The sequence below is a fragment of the Cebus imitator genome, unplaced genomic scaffold (assembly GCF_001604975.1).
Source record: "Cebus imitator isolate Cc_AM_T3 unplaced genomic scaffold, Cebus_imitator-1.0 Scaffold45, whole genome shotgun sequence".
In the NCBI taxonomy this organism is placed as follows: domain Eukaryota; kingdom Metazoa; phylum Chordata; class Mammalia; order Primates; family Cebidae; genus Cebus; species Cebus imitator.
This window is the reverse complement of record NW_016107360.1, coordinates 6,704,282-6,722,788: the sequence shown is the minus strand read 5'-3', so window position 1 is coordinate 6,722,788 and position 18,507 is coordinate 6,704,282. Positions and strand designations below refer to the sequence as shown.

General features: G+C 41.7%; 1 protein-coding gene across 2 annotated transcripts in view; it reads left to right on the top strand.

The window, feature by feature from the left end:
- The first annotated feature begins 300 nt into the window (after positions 1 to 300).
- The window catches only part of RAPGEF5 (Rap guanine nucleotide exchange factor 5), a 249,618-nt gene continuing 231,411 nt past the window's right edge, over positions 301 to 18,507 (top strand). Inside the window, exon 1 of one of the 2 annotated variants that reach the window (XM_017526967.2) lies at positions 301 to 619. In XM_017526967.2, the coding sequence (XP_017382456.1) occupies positions 389 to 619 (231 nt within the window). In that variant the 5' untranslated portion in view covers positions 301 to 388. The remainder of the gene's footprint in view (positions 620 to 18,507) is intronic. The other variant, XM_017526966.2, reaches the window with a different exon arrangement.

Genomic DNA, 18,507 nt, shown 5'->3' with positions numbered 1-18,507 from the left:
TGGAGATTCTGGGGATTCCGCACCTGTGGATGGAGCCGGCGCCCAAGGTGCCCACTTCCTCCCGGGTCCCGAGTGGGAGATCCGAGGGGGCCAGGTCCCAGGCAGAGCGTGCCGGCGAGAGGGCGGGCGGGGCGGGGCCGGCACACCTGGGCGGGGAGGGGAGGGGAGGGGAGGGGAGGGGAAGAGCGAGGAGGGGAGGTGCGCGGGGCTGAGCCTCGCGGGGGCCGCGCCTCGCGGGGGCCGCGGCGCGCGCCAATGGGCAGCGGCTGGCAGCGCGCCCCGCGCCGGAGCCGCAGTCGCGCCCTCTTGCTTCCTGGCAAAGGCGCGGAGTGCGCGCGGAGGCGAGCGCGGTGGAGAGGAGCCCCCGGCGCCGCAGCGCCGTCAGGGCATGAGGATGGCCGTGGGCTCCGTCAAGATGCAGCCGCCGTGCGAGAGCCCGGCCCTGGCCACCGCGGCGGCGGTGGTGGCGGCCGACAGCGCCCTGCGCCGCAGCCCCAGCGTCCGGGAGCCCGAGCGCGAGCAGCCGCCGGCGTCGCTGCGGCCGCGGCTGAGGGACCTACCCGCGCTGCTGCGGAGCGGGCTCACGCTGCGGAGGAAGCGGAGCGCCGCAGGGGGCCGGGTGAGTGGCCTGGCCCTGGCTGAGTGGGCACTGGCGGCGCGCACGTGGAGCCCGCGCCCACCTCCCGGGCCGCTGCACGGGACGCCTGGTGGAAGTTGGGGAGGTGGCAGAAGGGACGCCCTTCTGCCGGACTCGGTTGAAGAGGGGCCCGGGACGGTGGGGTTTTGAGGTGCCACCCTTTGAGCGACGGTTCCCCCTACCCTACCCCCTCCCCGCCCAAGCTGCACCTGACTTAACCCCAGGGCTCCCGGATTCAGGCTGCGGGACCGGGCGTCGGCGGAAGAGCTGTTTGCCTCCTCTCGGAGGGGAAGCTGCAGGTGTCCAGCGTCTAACAGCCAGCCAGCCCTGTCGCAGCCGCAAGCTTCAGGCCCACGAGCGGCATCCCAGTTTGCAGGACGCATGAGATGTGTGTGCTTGTTTTGGAGGTCCCGTTGCAAGCCCTGGGCATCAGGACTGGTTTTGGTGGCCTCCACCGTTGAGGGGGAGACCCAGGAGTCGGAAGCTCTTGGGTGAGCTTCCAGTTTCTGGGTTCCAGTGTCTCTAGCACTTAATACTCCTGGACACCCTCTTGAGCAGGAGGGTGCACACCTCCAAGAACCTTAAATATTGACTTCCTGATAATGTATTCAGATATGATTTCCTGGTGAAGGAGTGTCCCTCATTGGGTTCTAAATGCATCTAATGACCTGAGCAGGTCAGGCATGTTTTGTATTTTTAAGAGAAGCAGGAAAGGTCCGCTGATTGTCTCCTGGGATCTTTAGGAAGCCACCTAGGAGGCTCTGCCAGGGCCTCAGGACACAGAGCTGACTTACTCAGATTTCCCCGCTCACCAGGGCTTGGTGGTACCTCTAGTGGGTTCTACACATCTTTTAAAAATTTATTATTAAGTGGTCTTTAATGAGAAGCCGCAACAATGTAAGTTTCTTTCCCGTTTGGCTGTAATTTTTGAAATGCAGTCTTGTCTGTCTTAGAAGACCTTAGTGGGAGACTTCTAGCTCTTTCAGAGATAGGTTTGTGTAAACTTGAGAGCGAGCGAGTGCCGCTTATTTTCATACGTCCTCCTTTGGGTAGGGAAAGGTCTGAACTGATGTGGGTCTTCAGCTTCTCCAGGCTACATTCCTCTTTTCCTAGACTTTTTCCATCTCAGATGGAAAATGGTCCATCCCAGGTCCATCTCAGAAGATTTTCTGAGGATTTTCTGGGTGTGATGGGACATTCCTAAAGTCGGTGACCCAGAGAGTTTAGGAATTGCCCGCAAGTGACCTTAACATGTGGCATGTAGGATTGTCTGCAAAGTAAGTGAGGAAATGTGTCCCAAGATGTGGTGGTGAAATAAACAAGAACCAGAGTTAAAGACTTTGCAGGAATCTAGGGAAAAGTAGGTCAAATTGTGTTCCTATTATCCTTGACAGTTACTTTTTCATGGCACAGAATACTGAAGACATGAGGGCCGGCAGGCAATCTGTGACAAGAATTGCTGAGGGTTTCTGTATAAATAGATCTATAGTATTCATTTGTGTTCAAACTCATGTTTCTTGCTGCCTGGGATGATGTTGTATACCTTGTCAATATACCTATTTACTTTTATTTTTAATTACTCTGAATGTGGTTACCTCAAATAATGTACGTTTTATTAACCTTTTTTGATTCAAATACTGTATTACTTCTTTTTGGAACTTTCCAAACACATTTCATAAGTGCATGACCAGTTTTTTATTGGAGAAAGATTGATTGTCAATTTTTCCAATGTTGGAAACCCGTACTTTTGGACTATTTATTTCCCTTTTCTGCTGCCTAGGAACCACTTTTGTGATTTTGGAATCTTCCCCAGGAAGAGGATAGGAAGAGGGTGAAAGGAGGAGAAAAACAAGTGAAATATGTACTTGTCTTAGGCAGCTCAGAGTGTCATAACAAAATAGCATAGACTGGGTGGCTTAAACAACAGAAATTTATTTTCTCAAAGTTCAGGAGGCTGGGAAGCCGGAGATCAATGTGTAGGCTGATTTAGTTTCTGGTGAGGGCTCTCTTCCTGGCCTGCAGATGACCACTTTCTCGTATAACCTTGCATGGTTTTCCCCTGGGCTCTCTCTTCTCATAAGGCCATTAATCCCATCATGAGGGCCCCACCGTCATTACCTAGTCTAACCCTAAATAATTATCAAAAGCCTCATCTCCAAATAATATCACATTGGGGGTTAGGGCTTCAAAATAAGAATTTTGTAGGGTGCATAAACATAACAGTCCATAACACAAGGGGTTTGAAAGAAAGAGATATACAGGTAGAATATGTGCCAGACTGGTTCGTTGGTGACTTTTTAGCATCTGAGATTGTCTGGTTAACCACCTTGGATTGGGTAGTGATGCTAATGCAAACAAATCATGCCTTGGTTCTTTTTGTAGACCAGCTTTGTGTGTCATGGGCCATACCTTTACACTGGAGCTGTGTGACTTCAGGGATAAGTTAACAGAAATCCATTACCACGAGTAAAGACACAGCTTTGTGCATTACATAAGTTGGTTGAGTTTTCAACTCCTGTATTGACCAAGACCTGATTTAGGCATATGTGCAGTCCTTGTTCATGCTGCCTTGGGCTCTCACAAACCTGGACAATTCGACATCAACTGACATTAACAAAGCTCTTTGTGGGTTGTGTTGCTCAACCCAGGTGCATTGTAGGCTTTTTTTTTTTTTTTTTTTTTTTTTTTACCAGGTTTTGCTCTGTCACCTAGGCTGGAGTTCAGTGGTGCGATCACAGCTCACTGTATCCTTGACCTTCTGGGCTGAAGCAGTCTTCCCACCTTAGCCTCCTGAGTGGCTGGGATATAGACACCCACCACCATGCCTAGCTATTTTGTTTTCCCTATTTCTTTTAAGACTGGAGGTTTCACTATGTTGTATAAGGCTATAACTTACTAGGAAAAAATCAAACCGTCATTTGGTTAATATACTTGAGTTCCTTGGTTCCTCAGTTCAGTCACTTCTAGCTGTGTTCAGCATGCATACTGGTTAAGACTCTTTGTACCTCTTTAGAGAAAATGAGAGAAAGACTTAAGTTGTGCATTGTGGGAGGGCCCAAGTTGTGCATTGCATTAGGGGCCCTCCCACAATGCAAGGTAATGCACAACTTGAGTTCCTGACAAAACCCTTTACTTTTTTTAATTGTATAACACAGATTATGAGAGAATGGTATAATGAACATCTGTGCTTCAACAGTTATTAGCATTTTGCCAGTCTTATTTCATTTATTTTCACCCTCCGTACATTTTTGTAGGGGCTAGTGTATTTTAAAACAAAATCCTATACATCATGCTGTCTTACTCACAAATGTTTCAGTTTACATCCATTAAGGACATTAAAAACAACAGCAAAACTTTGCCTTTTTCACACCTAAACTATTAGCAATAATTTAAAAATATTCCCATATTCAAATTTTCTCAAAGATGCCTTTTTACTTATGATTGGTGGAACCAGGAGCTAAACAAGATCCACATACTGTTTTTAGTTGTTAGGATTTTAAATCTATTTTATTTTATAACAGCTTCCCCTCCCCTTTTTCATGCCATTGATTTGCAGAAGAGAGTGGGTCATTTGTGCAATAGAATATCCTACTGTCTGGACTGATTCCTTGTGGTGTTTAACTTGTTCCTCTATCTCTGTTTCCTGTAACCTGGCAGTTAGATATAGAGGCTTGATTAGATTCAGGTTCAAAGGCACGTAGCCTTCATAGATGGTGCTGTGTAAAACCTATCACATCACATTGTGAGACACATAATGTCCGAATATCTCTCTTTTTGAGATGGTGAGATTGATTTGTGAGTTTGGATAGTGTCACTTACCTGTATACCTTCTACTTAATGATTTTAGCATCATAGATGGTGGTAGCCTACATCCTTTTCATTAGTGGTTGCAAAATGATGATGCTCTAAATCCATCATTCTTCTTGCATTTATTAATTAGAATTCTGTCGATCAAGGACTTTCCCTCACAAATTATATAGGTCTCCTGAAATTCACAATATACAGGATAGACAGGGGAAAGACTTATTTTTTTTCCCTTTTATCAGCTATTGGAGTAATGGTTTGGTGCTTTAACCAACCTCCGGTGAGAACCAGTCAGTTTTTCTTTTTAAGTGTCATTAATGACTTATGAATCTTAATGTATTTGTTTCTGTCCATTGCAGTCAATATCCTTTTTGGTGCTTGGCTTGTCCATGTCTCCTGTGTAGTTTTTAAATGGCCCCAGTAAACTCAAATAACTTTCTTACTTTTCTGGCATAAGATATTCTAAGTGTATCTTGTCCATACTCTGCTGCTCCAGACGTGAAACCCTGAAATCATCCGTTTTCCCAAGGAGCACTGATTTTTTTTTTTTAAAACAACCATTTATTTCCCCATCTTTTGCCTCTCTTAGTGGTTGCATTATTTTTCCCTTGGTCTTAAGCCTTCTACCTTACTGTTTTGTGTCTGTTTAAATCTTTCTCATCAGGTTGTTTCTAAAACTGATATTTTCCCCCTAATAAAAGAATGATAACAGCTATTCCCTTTTTCTACATATACTGTCAAAATGCTGGGACTGACTTATTTTGGGCTTTGGCTGCTGTGATGTTTTCTGCAGCCTCTTCCACTGTCTTCACCATTTTGAAATCTGTTTCATATACAGCAGCCAGAATGATTCACCAACTGTGCCAAGTTGCTCACCAGAGACCTTCAGTGATTCCCAGCTTTTGGAATGGACATCAAAAGGGCCTAATTCTCTTTAACCACCCTTCACTAGCAAGGGTTCCTATGGCCAGTGCTCTTCAAAACTGAGAAACTGGGAAGAACAGCTGGTAGCCCTCTGAATGAAGTTCTCTCTTTTTCTTTTATAGTTTCTTTGCCAAGATGATTCCCTCTCAAAAAGGAACAAAGTATCCCTTTCCCTTTGTCCAAGCTGGAGTGCTTTAGCTGTGACTCAGTACCCTCCTCTGCTAGAAACTTGACTTTGTTGATTGAGAAATACATATGGTCCAAGATATATACAAGTATGCTCAATTTATTGCCATTTTAGGCACCTATTTTACAGGCAAAGCGTGCCATTTATTCTTTGTATTTCAATTGAAATCAGTGGCTAACATAGGGTAGCACTTAATTATGTAATATTCATGTTCTTATATAAACTTCAACTCTTCCTATAAGCCTATGAGTTAGATGCTGTTATTTGCATTCTACAGATGAAGAAACTGAAATGCAGATATAATTTGCCCGAGGTTACAGAGTGTGTGCCAGAAGGGAGGTTTGCATCTAGGTATTCTCTTTCCATAGAGCCAAATCCATGCTCTGAATTTAGTTTTCCTTCAAATGCATTGGGAGAGCAAAGGATCTATTTACTCTAAACTATGATAGCCTTATAGTACTTGCTGATATTATCTTACCATTCTGAGAGAGGTTAATAAATGTCACTGATAATGCCAGACTTTAAACTTTTATTTGACACACAGAAGCTTATTATTGACCTCCTGGGTTTAGGAGGAGTGGGGAGAAGCATTGTGGTTATAGGTGAAAGGTAACTAATATTTACTTAAATTAAAAACAGCTCAGTACCAGCCTGGGCAACAAAGCAAGACTGTGTCTCTACAAAACAAAACAAAAAAACCAAACCAGAGTAAAAAACAAAACAAAACAGCATCCATGTGTCATAAGCAAAGTCAGCCATGCTCACTTGATCAAAGTCAATTCAAAAACCTTGTGAATTTGCCCAGCTTACTTGGTTCTCATCTGCTTATGGTAGCCAGAAGATAAAGGCCATTAAGGGAGGCATGCATCTGCCAGGAAAGGTGAGTCAGAGCAGATATGAGGGGCACATTCTGAACTTATGTGAGAAATACTGACTTTGCTGCCACTGCTTACTGACAAACTACTATCCTGATCCTTGGTGTAAAACCATGTTAGCTATGGCTACAGATAAAATAAAACTCTGTGGATGGCAACTTCCAAATATTTATTTGGGAAGAAGGAAAAGAAACTGTAGATTCACTTAATTTCATGTGAATTAAAGCAAAGGAACTCAATGGCAAGTTAATACTTTATTTACTTATTTCTTCCTATCCCCCTAACCCCTACCTATCACACTTCAGTTACATAATTAGATCCCAGGAAAAGACACAGGCTGTGGCTTCAGAGTGGGTTTGAATCTCAGTGCTGTCGGCTGATATCTTTGCATGAATTATTCTCTGACCTCTCTGAGCCTCAGTTTCTTCCTCTGTAATGACATACACAGTGGATCAGGTTTTTCTAAGAATAGAGATAATATAAAGTGTTGAGTACTTTGGAACTTAAATAGTTATTTCCCTGGCAGGATGCTTACTCTAGGCGAATGGACTTTCATGGACATATTTATAGAAATCTAGACACAAATATTTTTGCTTTCGTATGCAATGTTGGATTCTATATTTTAAAAGCACATGATATCCTAACATATAGTGAGTATTTTAGGTGGTGTCTAAATACTGTTACCATAAGAAATAGGCTTCACTTCATACTTGTACTTTCTCTTAAATTGATGTGGCAGTAATTGGCAACTTGTGTAGCTAACAATAGATGGAAAGGTAGGAAATAAGACACTGGTCATGACTGAGTACTTGTAATTTTTTCCCCTCAATATTGCATAACAATTTTTGTTAGGAGTACAGATACTTCCAGTAATGATATGTGATCTGGAAGTCATTTGTGAGAAATCATAAGATTTTATATGAAGGTAAAATAGTTAAAATCAAGGACTTAATTTTTTGTAGCAAATCATCGTTATGATAAGTCATTCGTTAATGGGTATGGACAAAGGAAAATCCACAGATGCTACTGTGGCAGGTCTTCTTCAGATTGAAGCCTCCATAGTCCCCTGAAGGGTGGAGGTATTTTCACCTAAGAGGAAATTACAATCCAGAGCGTAACAGCCTTCCCATGGCTAAACAGCTAGGAAATAGCAGAGAAAGAATGGAGCCCAGGACTACCTGATTTCAAAGACTGTAGCCTATCTGCAATATCATGTTGTCTAAGACTTGGAAAGGATAACAACATATCGTATATTGAAACAATGGGTGCAGGAAACATTTCAAGTCTTAGTGCAAAGCACAGCTCATTCTCTTTCCACTGTCTTTAGTAATGGCTTCCAGGATCAGTCATTTACTTATTTATTTTTATTGATACATATTTTCAGGGTACATGTGATAATTTGATACATTCATATAATCAAGGATCATCGGGATATTCATCACCTTAAATATTTATCTTTACACTAGGAACATTCAAATTTTTCTCTTGAACCTACTTTGAAATGAAATGCATGATTAATTAATGTTAAATTATAGTCACCCTATTTTTTTTCTTTCTTTTTCTGAGATACAGTCTTACTTTATGGCCCAGGTCGGAATGTATTGGGATCTTAGCTCACTGCAACCTCTACCTCTTGGGTTCAAGCGATTCTCCTGCCAGCCTCCTGAGTAGCTGGGATTACTGCCACACCTGGCTAATTTTTGTATCTTTAGTAGAGACAGGGTTTTAGTTGGCCAGGCTGGTCTTGAACTCCTAACCTCAAGTGATCTGCCTGCCTTGGCTTCCCAAAGTGCTGGGATTACAGGCGTGAGCCTCTACTCCAGGCCCTTACTCATCTATGGAACACTGGATCTTTTTTTTTTTTTTTTTGAGACAGAGTCTTGCTCCTCCACCCAGGCTGGAGTGCAGTGGCACCATCTTGGCTCGTGCAACGTCCACCTGCCAGGTTCAAGCAATTCTTATGTCTCAACCTCCTTCCAAGAGAGGTGTGTGCCACCACACCTGGCTAATTTTTTTATTTTTAGTAGAGATGGGGTTTTGCCATGTGGGCCAGGCTGGTCTCGAATTCCTTGCTTCTTGTGATCTACATGCCTCACCCTCCCAAAGTGTTGGGATTATAGGCATGAGCCACCACAGCCAGTCCATTACTTATATCTAAGTGTATATTTGTACTTGTTAATCAAACTCTCTTCATCCCCTCCTCCCCACCACCCTTCCTGATCTCTGGTAACCACCAGTGTACTGTTTATCTTCATAAGAAAAGATCAGTCTTTATTCACAAGCTTTGGCCGTGGCTTGAGCTGAGTAGTTGTCAGTCATCTCCCAGCAAGCAGTACCAGCCATTGTACAAGAAACATGAAGGTTTGGGATGACTTGTCCTAGAAGTCATTGTTTTCTCAGCTCCATAGTACACATCTACTTGGAGATTTATAAAACATGTGAGCTCCTTTTCTGGCCTGTGTGGAAAACTGGAAGAGGGAGAATGAGTTCCTCGTAACTCAGGATTTGTGTTTCTGATAGTAACATGCCTGATATTTAAGCAACTTCAGACTAGGAAGTTGAAAGTACACACACCTGTCAAAGTAACTGAACCTATTTACAACAGAATAAAATCGTCGAGAATACACAGTATCTTTTAATTAAATTTTTGTATTTTTACCTTTTAATGCTCTATGATTACCTGAAGGGAATTACTCTTAATTTTTTTTTGTTTTTTGGGAGGATTCCAGGCCTTTTTAACAATCAAAAGATAGCACTGCTAAAGAAATGCACATGCAGACATAATTTTGCATCTTGTTTCAGAGGGTTTGTAGATATTCTGAAGCCTGGGCCACAAGACCCCTGGTTGGAAGGTACTTCCCTAACTTGCCTTCCAGAGAGCAACATCATGGTTTTGTAATTATTTTGTCTTTTCTCTGCCTTTCCTCTAAAAATTTGATATAAGTACTCATTCAGTTGCTAGTAATTTTTTTTTTTTTTGAGTTGAAATATTTTACTAGTTTGTAGAATTGGAAATCATTTACCTCGGAGTCTAGCAAATGCTTCAGTAAATCCTGATAGGTCGTGGTGCTGATAATGATGATGACTATTAATATTTAACAAATCTTAATATAATATTTATCATATCAGGTTGTTTGAAGTACTTTAAGAACAGTAACTCATTTAGTCCTGGTAACAACAATCTTATGTTGCAGCTGGTCTCATGGTCTTCTTTTTCCAAAGCAAAAAATGAGACATAGGTTGAGTTGCCTAAGATTACCCAATAACAGAAGGAGCCAAATTTGATCCCAAGAATTCTGACTCCATATTAGATAATCTAACACTTCTTCTGCATCTTCTCTTTAAACAAGATAATTAATGTATGTCCTTGATTAGAGTCTCTTTTTTTTTCATCTTGACACTTTCAAAGTTGAGATGTGTCTTATGGTTGCTATGATCATTTGAAGAAGTACTTACTGTTTTTCTCTCTTTAAAGCTGGTATTAAATTGGTGGTATATCTTAAAATTATTAGTGCCTTTGAATAAAGGAACTATGGTAAGCCATGTTTTCATTTTAAAAAATAGCTGCATAGTTTATAGAAATATCATAGTAAATCACAGCCTTGATGTGGTGCATACAAACAATCCCAATTTATTTATGAAGTGTGAAAAATGTAAATTAAGGTTATATTAACAATCTAAATGAATGATGATATTGACTTAAATGTCAAGATAGAATAAATTTAAATTTTTTCCTGCCAAAAGCTTTTGGTAGCCTTACAGTAATGTTGAAGGTAGAAAAAACCAAAATTCTAAGTTGGGGGGATGGTTTATATATATATAATATATTATATATATATTATATATATATATATAGTATATATATTTATATATATATAATATATATATTTTATATATATAGTATATATATATTATATATATATATATATATTATATATATATAAACCATCCCCCCAACTTAGAATTTTGGTTTTTTCTACCTTCAACATTTATATATATATAATATATATATTATATATATATTTTATATATATTATATATATATATATAGTATATATATATGTGAGTATGTGTGTATCTGTCTGCATACATAATTTATTATCAGTTTCCTTACAGATTTTTTTTTTTAGGAAAGCAAAATTTAAAAGTTAAGCTTTTCATGTAAATTTCCTAAAACTGAGAACTGTGAATATAACTAAATGACATTGGATTTAGACATGCCTCTGAGTCACTGTAATTTGTGTAGTGAGTTGGCAGATCCTACCTTCTGTGACTCAGTTAATCTGTTTTGTATTCATCTGCTTTGTTCATGGGACATTGACTTCTTGCTTATAAAATCCTTTTCATTTTGTACTATTTGTATTATCTGTAGAGAAAATATCATTCAGGATTTCTAACAAGGCAAAACAAACCTTTACTAAAGTTACAATTCTGAAAAGCAGGGTTTTTGCATTCTAGCTGGTTGTCTTCCTGTATTTTTTCCCAACTGGTCTAGCAACTTAAACTCAGTCCCATTGGTGGTTTTGTGACTGAGTTGAATCTGACCTTGTCAAATCATTTACCTGCAGCTGTTATGAGGTGTACATGCAAATACTTGTGATTGCCTAACGCTTAGGACTTTGGTGCTGACTGTAAATTTATTTTACTCTCTCTTGTTACTGTTGAGGGAAGTGAACAGCTTATCAATTCTGCTTGCTCTGACACTCTAAATGTTGACAGTAATGAACAAACACTGCAAGTGTTTGACTCATTATATTGTGCTGTGAATTTGTACATAGGCATGAAATCTTTGCAAAAAAATTTTTTTAAGTAGAGAAGAGGATGTAATAATAACTTTTGGAGATTAGGGGAAGTATGATACCTATTTCAATCTGTTAAAATGCAGTTTGGCTGTAGTTTAAACTATAAATTTGGCTGTAGTTTAAAAAATAAGAACATTTTTTAAAATGAGTTTATCACTTAGGGCTGCATGACCTGGAGTAAATCAGATAACCTCTCTGAGTCTGTCTCTAAAATGGAATACTAGTATTCCATCATGGGAACCAATGGTGGGATAGGAAATCAGGTTTTATTTCTTGTCCCTTGCCTGGCCAAGGTCCAAGCGGTGTTCTGTGTTTAGATGCCAACTCAACTGGTAGGACACTTTGGGGGAGATCTTAGACAAATCGAAAGACGGGTCTTAATATAAACAACATCTCTTTAGTTGGGGAGGGAGAAGTTAATGCATTAGTAGAGGAAGCATTTGAAAATGGGAAAGGAATCTAATTAAATCAAGAATCTGTCATATCAAAAGAGTAAAAAGAACATATCTATAAATCTGTTTCTAGAAGATTAAATGGTTTGTTTGGCCGTAAACAGAATTCTGGGAGAGATGTCAGAAGAGCACTTAGTAGCAGCAACCCTGTGTGTCTGTCAGAGATCTTACCAGGTGGTTTTCTCTTCTTTTGGCTAATGTCAAAGCATTCAAATTTCCCACTACTCTTGGAATATAACTCTCAAAAAAAAAAAAAAAAACTGCCTAGGCATATTCTAATCTACCTTGAGTATCTCAAATGAAGCTAGAGCTTAAAAAAGCCCCTCTGTAGTTGTGTGTTCACTGTCGTCAGTCATTGCTATAATGCTTTACCTTCACCAAGTGCTTTCATATACATTCTTACTTTACTCTTTTCATAACTGGAATAAAGTCTTTTTTTTTTCTCTTATAGACTCTAAAGCAAGTTACTGAGCTTTTCTATGTGCTGCATCCTCAGCGTCTGAAGCACAGGTGGTGCCCACCTGGTTACATACAGGATGCTCAGTAAGGGTGAGCTGCTGCTGTTGTCATTGCTCTCATCATCATCAGCGCCTGAAATTACAGATCTGAGGGATTCCGGGGTCAATCTCTCTGAAGAGCTAAAAAAGATCTTACTGGTTATGTTGGTAGAAATTCAGTAAGGAAGCTGAGGCTTCACAGTTGGTATCCTGCTGAAGGTCATCGTCAGGAGTTAAGAGTCAGGAGCCCCTTACGCTTGTCTTCTCAGTCCAGGGTCTCTGAGAAGTTAGTCTCAGGCTGTGGTGAAGGGTGAGGCTAAAGCAGAGCCTCTCAAACTGGAGCCTGTATCAGAATCCCTGGAAGGCTTGTTAAAACACATATTCCAGAGCCTCAGCCTTAGAGACTTTGATTCAACAGATCATGGACACGGCCCAGTAATCTGCATTTTATCAAGTTTCAGGGTCTGCTATTGCTGCATCCACAGACCACACTTAGTAGCACTGGTGCTGAGGCCTCCAAAGTGTGGTGACCTTCATCATCAGAACATTGCCTAAGTCAGGAGTCTGCCTGGCTGTTTACCACCTCCATGATGAAGGCCAGACCCAAAAAGAGGACTGTGACTATAAGAACTTTATTGAATGAATGATTTTGGAAACTCCCCCTTGGTGGTTTCTACAGAGTAACTGGCAGTTAAAAAAAAAAAAAAGAAAAAAGAAAAAAGGGAGGAGGATTTGGAGCATCAGGGCCCACAGCAGCTATGCTGGCTATTCTGTTTGTCCATCCTGAGTCCTCTCTGCCCTTCCCTGTTCTAGTCTGCGCCATGGAGGCTGCTGTTATGGATATTTGTCACCAGGACTCTGTTGCCCTCTGGCTTAGGTTTGGGTTTAGTCAGTGGGAGGTCAGGAGGAGTAAGAGGCCAGGAGTATCTATTCTTCCTGCTTGCTCTCTTGCTCTCTGTGGTGCTTGCAATGTCTGTGACCACCTATAACAGCAGCTCCCCCTGTGTAGTCCCACCTCAATCACATTAGCTCCCTCCAGCCTTCAATACAGCTGTGTCTCAGCTCAGCCCCCAGGCCTTGGACTGTTCAAGGCTTGTCCTGACTGGTCCCTTTGTGCTATAGCATCTCCTGGGACCTCTGAACCTTGCCCACACATCTTTGATAGGCTCTTTTCTAGAGGACCCTTGACAGATGGAGGGGCCCTAGTAAGAGACATGCTAGAAGATGTGACAGTGGGAGGTGTCGCTATCATGAGAAGAAACTCATGAACAGAGTGGGCACTGGCAAGGATGATGGCAAGGCATAGGCCCAATCCCTCTTTGGGTAGAGGATAGAGGGGGAGGCAAGGGAAGGTCTAGCCTTGAAAGTGAAGCTGGACTTAACTGTAGAGGATCCTGAGGGGTCCCTGGAGCTCTGGTCAAAAGCTAGGACTGCTTGAATGTGAATCAAGTGCCATTTCTATGCATAAACTTGGGTGGCTAGGGTTTGGAATTGGAGAAGCTATTACATGAGGAACTGGCATTCCTTCCCTGCAATTACCTAGCAATGTTTTATCTGTTCCTGCCTTTTTTTCCCAGACACCCTCTGCATTGTCAGCCTATACACAGGAATGATAAAACCTTTATGTGGGACTTTGATCTTGCCAAATTTTGTCACAGTATATTGAACATGTTCTGAAATGCCTGCCAAAACTACAGTCACGAAGTAACAAATAGTTGAATAGGATAATCACACCTTCAGTTCCTTTGCCCATAGGTTCCAGCAATGGCTTGTTGGTGAGATAAAACACATTTTTCATGGTTTGGGGGCTCAACCAGATCATGTTCTATAGTAACCTCACCAAAAAGCAGGACCAACGCACATACTCATACCAATTCTGTGTGTTTGTTAATTCTTTTATATTGAAATGTCATGCTGGGTTGAAACTATTTCATTGCTTTTATAAATAATATTGGGTTGGTAAAGGTTGGGTACCAACGTCTGAATACCTTATCTTAGTAAACAAAATATATAAAGACAAAACAAGCCCCCAGTCTTAAATTTTCTGTTGTTACAATTCTTTAGGTAGAAGTAAAGTTCTCTAAGAGAAAAAATGAACCCTGGAACTTTTCCCCCTTCTTTCTGGATGATGTGGTTTGGCTGTGTCCCCACTCAAATCTCATCTTGAATTCCTAAGTTTTGTGGGAGGACCCTGGTGGGAGGTAACTGAATCATGGGGCAGGCCTTTCCTGTGCTGTTCTTGTGATAGTGAATAAGTTTTGTGAGTTCTGATGGTTTTAAAAAGGGGAGTTTCCCTGCAAAAGCTCTTTTCCCTTGTCTACCACAATGTGAGATGTGCCTTTCACCTTCTTCCATGATTCTGAGGCCTCTCCAGCCACGTGGACTGTAAGTTCGTTAAACCTCTCTCTTGTAAATTGCCCAGTCCTGGGTATGTCTTTATCATACATGAAAATGGACTAATACAGTAAATTGGTACCAGTAGAGTGTGGGCACTGCTGAAAAGATATGTGAAAATGTGAAAGCAACTTTGGAACTGGGTAACAGGCAGAGATTGAAACAGTTTGCAGGGCTCAGAAATGTGGGAAAGTTTAGAACTTCCTAGAGGCTTTTTGAATGGCTTTGCCCAAGATGCTGATACAACAATAACATCCAGGGTGAGGTGGTCTCAGATGGAGATGAGTAATGTGTTGGGAACTGGAGTAAAGGTGACTCCTGTCATGTGTTAGCAAAGAGACTGGTGGCATTTTGCCCCTGACTTAGAGATTTGTGGAACTTTGAACTTGAGAGAGATGATTTTTGGTATCTGGTGGAAGAAATTTCTAAGTAGCAAAGCATTCAAGATGTGACGTGGGTGCTTTTAAAGGCATTCAGTTTTATAAGGAAAGCAGAGCATAAAAGTTGGAAAATTTGCAGCCTGACAATGTGCTAGAAAAGAAAATCCCATTTTCTGAGGAGAAATTCAAGCCAGCTGCAGAAATTTGCATAAGTTATGAGAAGCCGAATATTAATCCCCAAGACAATGGGGAAAATGTCTTCAGGGCATGTCAGAGACCATTTTGGCAGTGCCTCCCATCACAGGCCCAGAGGCCTAGGAGGAAAAAGTGGTCTCGTGGGCTGGGCCCAGGGTCCTCGTACTGTGTGTAGCCTAGGGACATGGTGTCCTGTGTCCCAAATGCTCCAGCCATGGCTGAAAGGGGCCAACATAGAGTTCAGGCTGTGGCTTCAGGTGGTGGAAAATCCAAGCCTTGGCAGCTTCCACGTGGTGTCGAGCCTACAAATGCACAGGAGTCAAGAATTGGGGTTTGGGAACCTGTGCCTAGATTTCAGAAGATATATGGAAATGCCTGGATGCCCAGGCAGAGGTTTGCTGGAGGGGTGGAGCCCTCATGGAGAACTTCTGCTAGGGCAGTGTGGAAGGGAAACTTGGGGTCAGAGCCCCTACATAGGGTCCCTACTGGGGCACCACCTAGTGGAGTTCTGAGAAGAGGACCACTGTCCTCCAGACCCCAGAATGGTAGATCCACTGACAGCTTGCACCAAACCATCAGTTTGCCTGGCCCCCAGCTGAGGGCTCCATTTAGTATGGGAGAGGGTGCTTGATGCCCTTTTCAGGAGTTTGGATGACTAAAGCACACCTCTGCATGTTAAAATTGTCAGAGAAGCCCTCACCCCACCCAATCTCTTAATTATTTTTAAGAATTTTTATGTTCTCACATTCCCCACTTCCCGTAAGAAGAGAAAGGGAACTGTTGCAAAGGCTTGAGTAACCATCCACCTGGTCTGCATTAGGGGGTGGAGAGTTACAAATGTGTTGATTGCTGATTAGCAAAACATTTTCAAAACTACCTGCTTTAAATAGGGACCTCTTCCTTGGTCAAAGGATACATACAAGAAGGTATTGCTCAGGTGAGCAGTGAAATTGTGAAATTCAAAACCAGTTTCATTTCTTAATGAATGTAATAAATATAGAAGCTTCTACTTAAACAGTTACAATAGCTGTGGCCATATAAGGCTAAACACAAGACAAAGGAAAGTGGATTAATGATTTTGTTAATCGTTTCTTGCACTGCAGGCCCCCCCTGTCCCTCACATCCCAGACTGCCATCTGATGTAGTCACCCTCTTTTGCCTTTCCTGGTATCTTTTCTTCCTTCTAAAATATGTATCATTCATCTACTCTCAGATGTGTCCATCAGGATCATCCAGGTTTTGCTGCAGTAACAAAAAAGCACCACCAAAATCTTTGTAGTTTAACACAACAGTTTATTTCTAACTAAAATATTTTGGATCTGAGTGCTCTCCAGGGGAGCTGTCTTCTATGTGGCAGTGTTACTGGCTGTGAATCTGTACAGGTCTTCAGCAACCTCAATTCTTGTCTCCTCAGAAGAAAGAATTTGACTGAGTGGCATAAGGCAGAGTGAGAGACTGAAGCAAGTTTTAGAGCAGGAGTGAAGGTTTATTGAAATGTATTAGAGCAGGAATGAAAGGAAGTAAAATAGAAGAGGGCCAAGGGGGTGACTTGAGAGATCAGGTACACGGTTTTACTTCTGACTTGCGGTTTTATATGTTGGCTTCTGGGAAGTTCTGTCCTTTCTCCCCTGATTCTTCCCCTGGGGTGGAGTGTCTGAAGTCGCCTGCTCACGTGGGAGGGGAGCATGTGCAGTGTGTTTACTGAAGTTGTAGGCATGCTCACTTGAGGCGTTCTTCCCTTACCAGTCAAGTGTTCCCATAAGGTCATACTCCAGTTAAACTCCATCATTTTGCCTCTTAGTGTGCATGCTTGAGCCCACTCACCCAGCTCCTAAGATCTTATCTGGAAGGTACTGATCACTAGCTTCAGGTTTTTTCTAGTTATTGGGAGACTGCTTTTCCCTGGCACTGGCTCTGATCAATTATTATTTTAGACAGTTAACAAATGCCTGATCCTCACCTGATGGTCTTCTGACATTCCTGGTGGTGGAGGGGGTGCCTCGCCTGCCCTGCTCATGTCTGACTAGCTACCGACTGTAACAGCAGCTCTGCATGTATGTTTCCCTGTCACCGTCTTCCTCCACAATGCATGCAGCATGTGAAGAAATAATGGAGAACTGCACACGGGCTTTTAAATGCTCTGGCCTAGGTGACTTTTGCTCATATTTCCTTGGTCAAAGCATGTTACATGGTCTTACTCATTTAAGGGACTCATTTGAGTGTCATCCTCCCAGGAATCTTGAAGGATAAATGAAGCACAAATATTAGGAATATCTACCTTAGTTATTAGACATTAAGAATACACAAATGACGAAAGGAATTTTCCCAGTCCTTAGCTAGTCAAGGTCCAATGGGGAAGGTAAACATGTTGATTGTATTATGATTTAGTTTTATAAAATTATACAAATTCTAAAATACATAATATAATAACTACAATATTAGAACAGAAAATACTCTGGGGAGTGCAAAGGTATAGGATCTACCTCTCTGAGCTTGAAATGAGAGCAAAACTTCAGTGTGGAGGTGATTTAAGAGCTGGGAGTTGTCTATGCACCGGGTTTACAGCTACATTACCTTGGTAAGGTTGGTATCTGGCTTATTTTATGTGCTGCATAACAGATAAACCAATAATTTGGGTTGCAGCTCTAAGAAATAGGCTTACGTGGTCTTTGAGAACTCAAGGAAGAAATGAAAGCAATTTTTCAGCAGTAGAATAGATCCTCTAGTTCAAGTGAAATGCAGCCAGTAAGTATCTTCCTAATGAAGACTTGCTAAAAATACTTTTACTGAGCAATTATGCTACTGACAGTTCTTTGATCTCAAAAATTAAACTTGTTGCTACAGTATGAAAAGAACAAAGCCAAGTGTAAAATAACAATCAGGGTTAGTTATTAGGCAACAAAGGTTGCGTATACGTACTTTGATTTGGCCAGAGATTTCTAACATATTTTACATTAGATGTAAATGTGAGTAGTGTGTTAATATTGCAAACAATGTGCTTTATAAACAAAAGACAGTCTCTTCCTCAGATCTAAGAGCCACGGTATTGTCCTCTTGCACTGCTGTTCTCCCCACTGGCTTTGCCCATCACGCTGGGCATGGTCCCGCTGAAACCGCCTTTGTAAAGCTTGTAACGGTGGGAAAATTTTGACAGTGAAAGAGATCTGACCTAACCAACTCTATCTTGTCTTTAACCTCCAGTCTGCCCTTGACCTTTCCTGGCCATGGGCCACTCTAACTTTGGGAGAAATTTAGTTTATAGTTTAAATGGTAACAGCTCTTTCCAAAACTAAACTGCCTTCATCAAACTAATAAAAGGCCACAAGTTTGGGATTATGAGAGGGTCCTGAATTCTGCTAA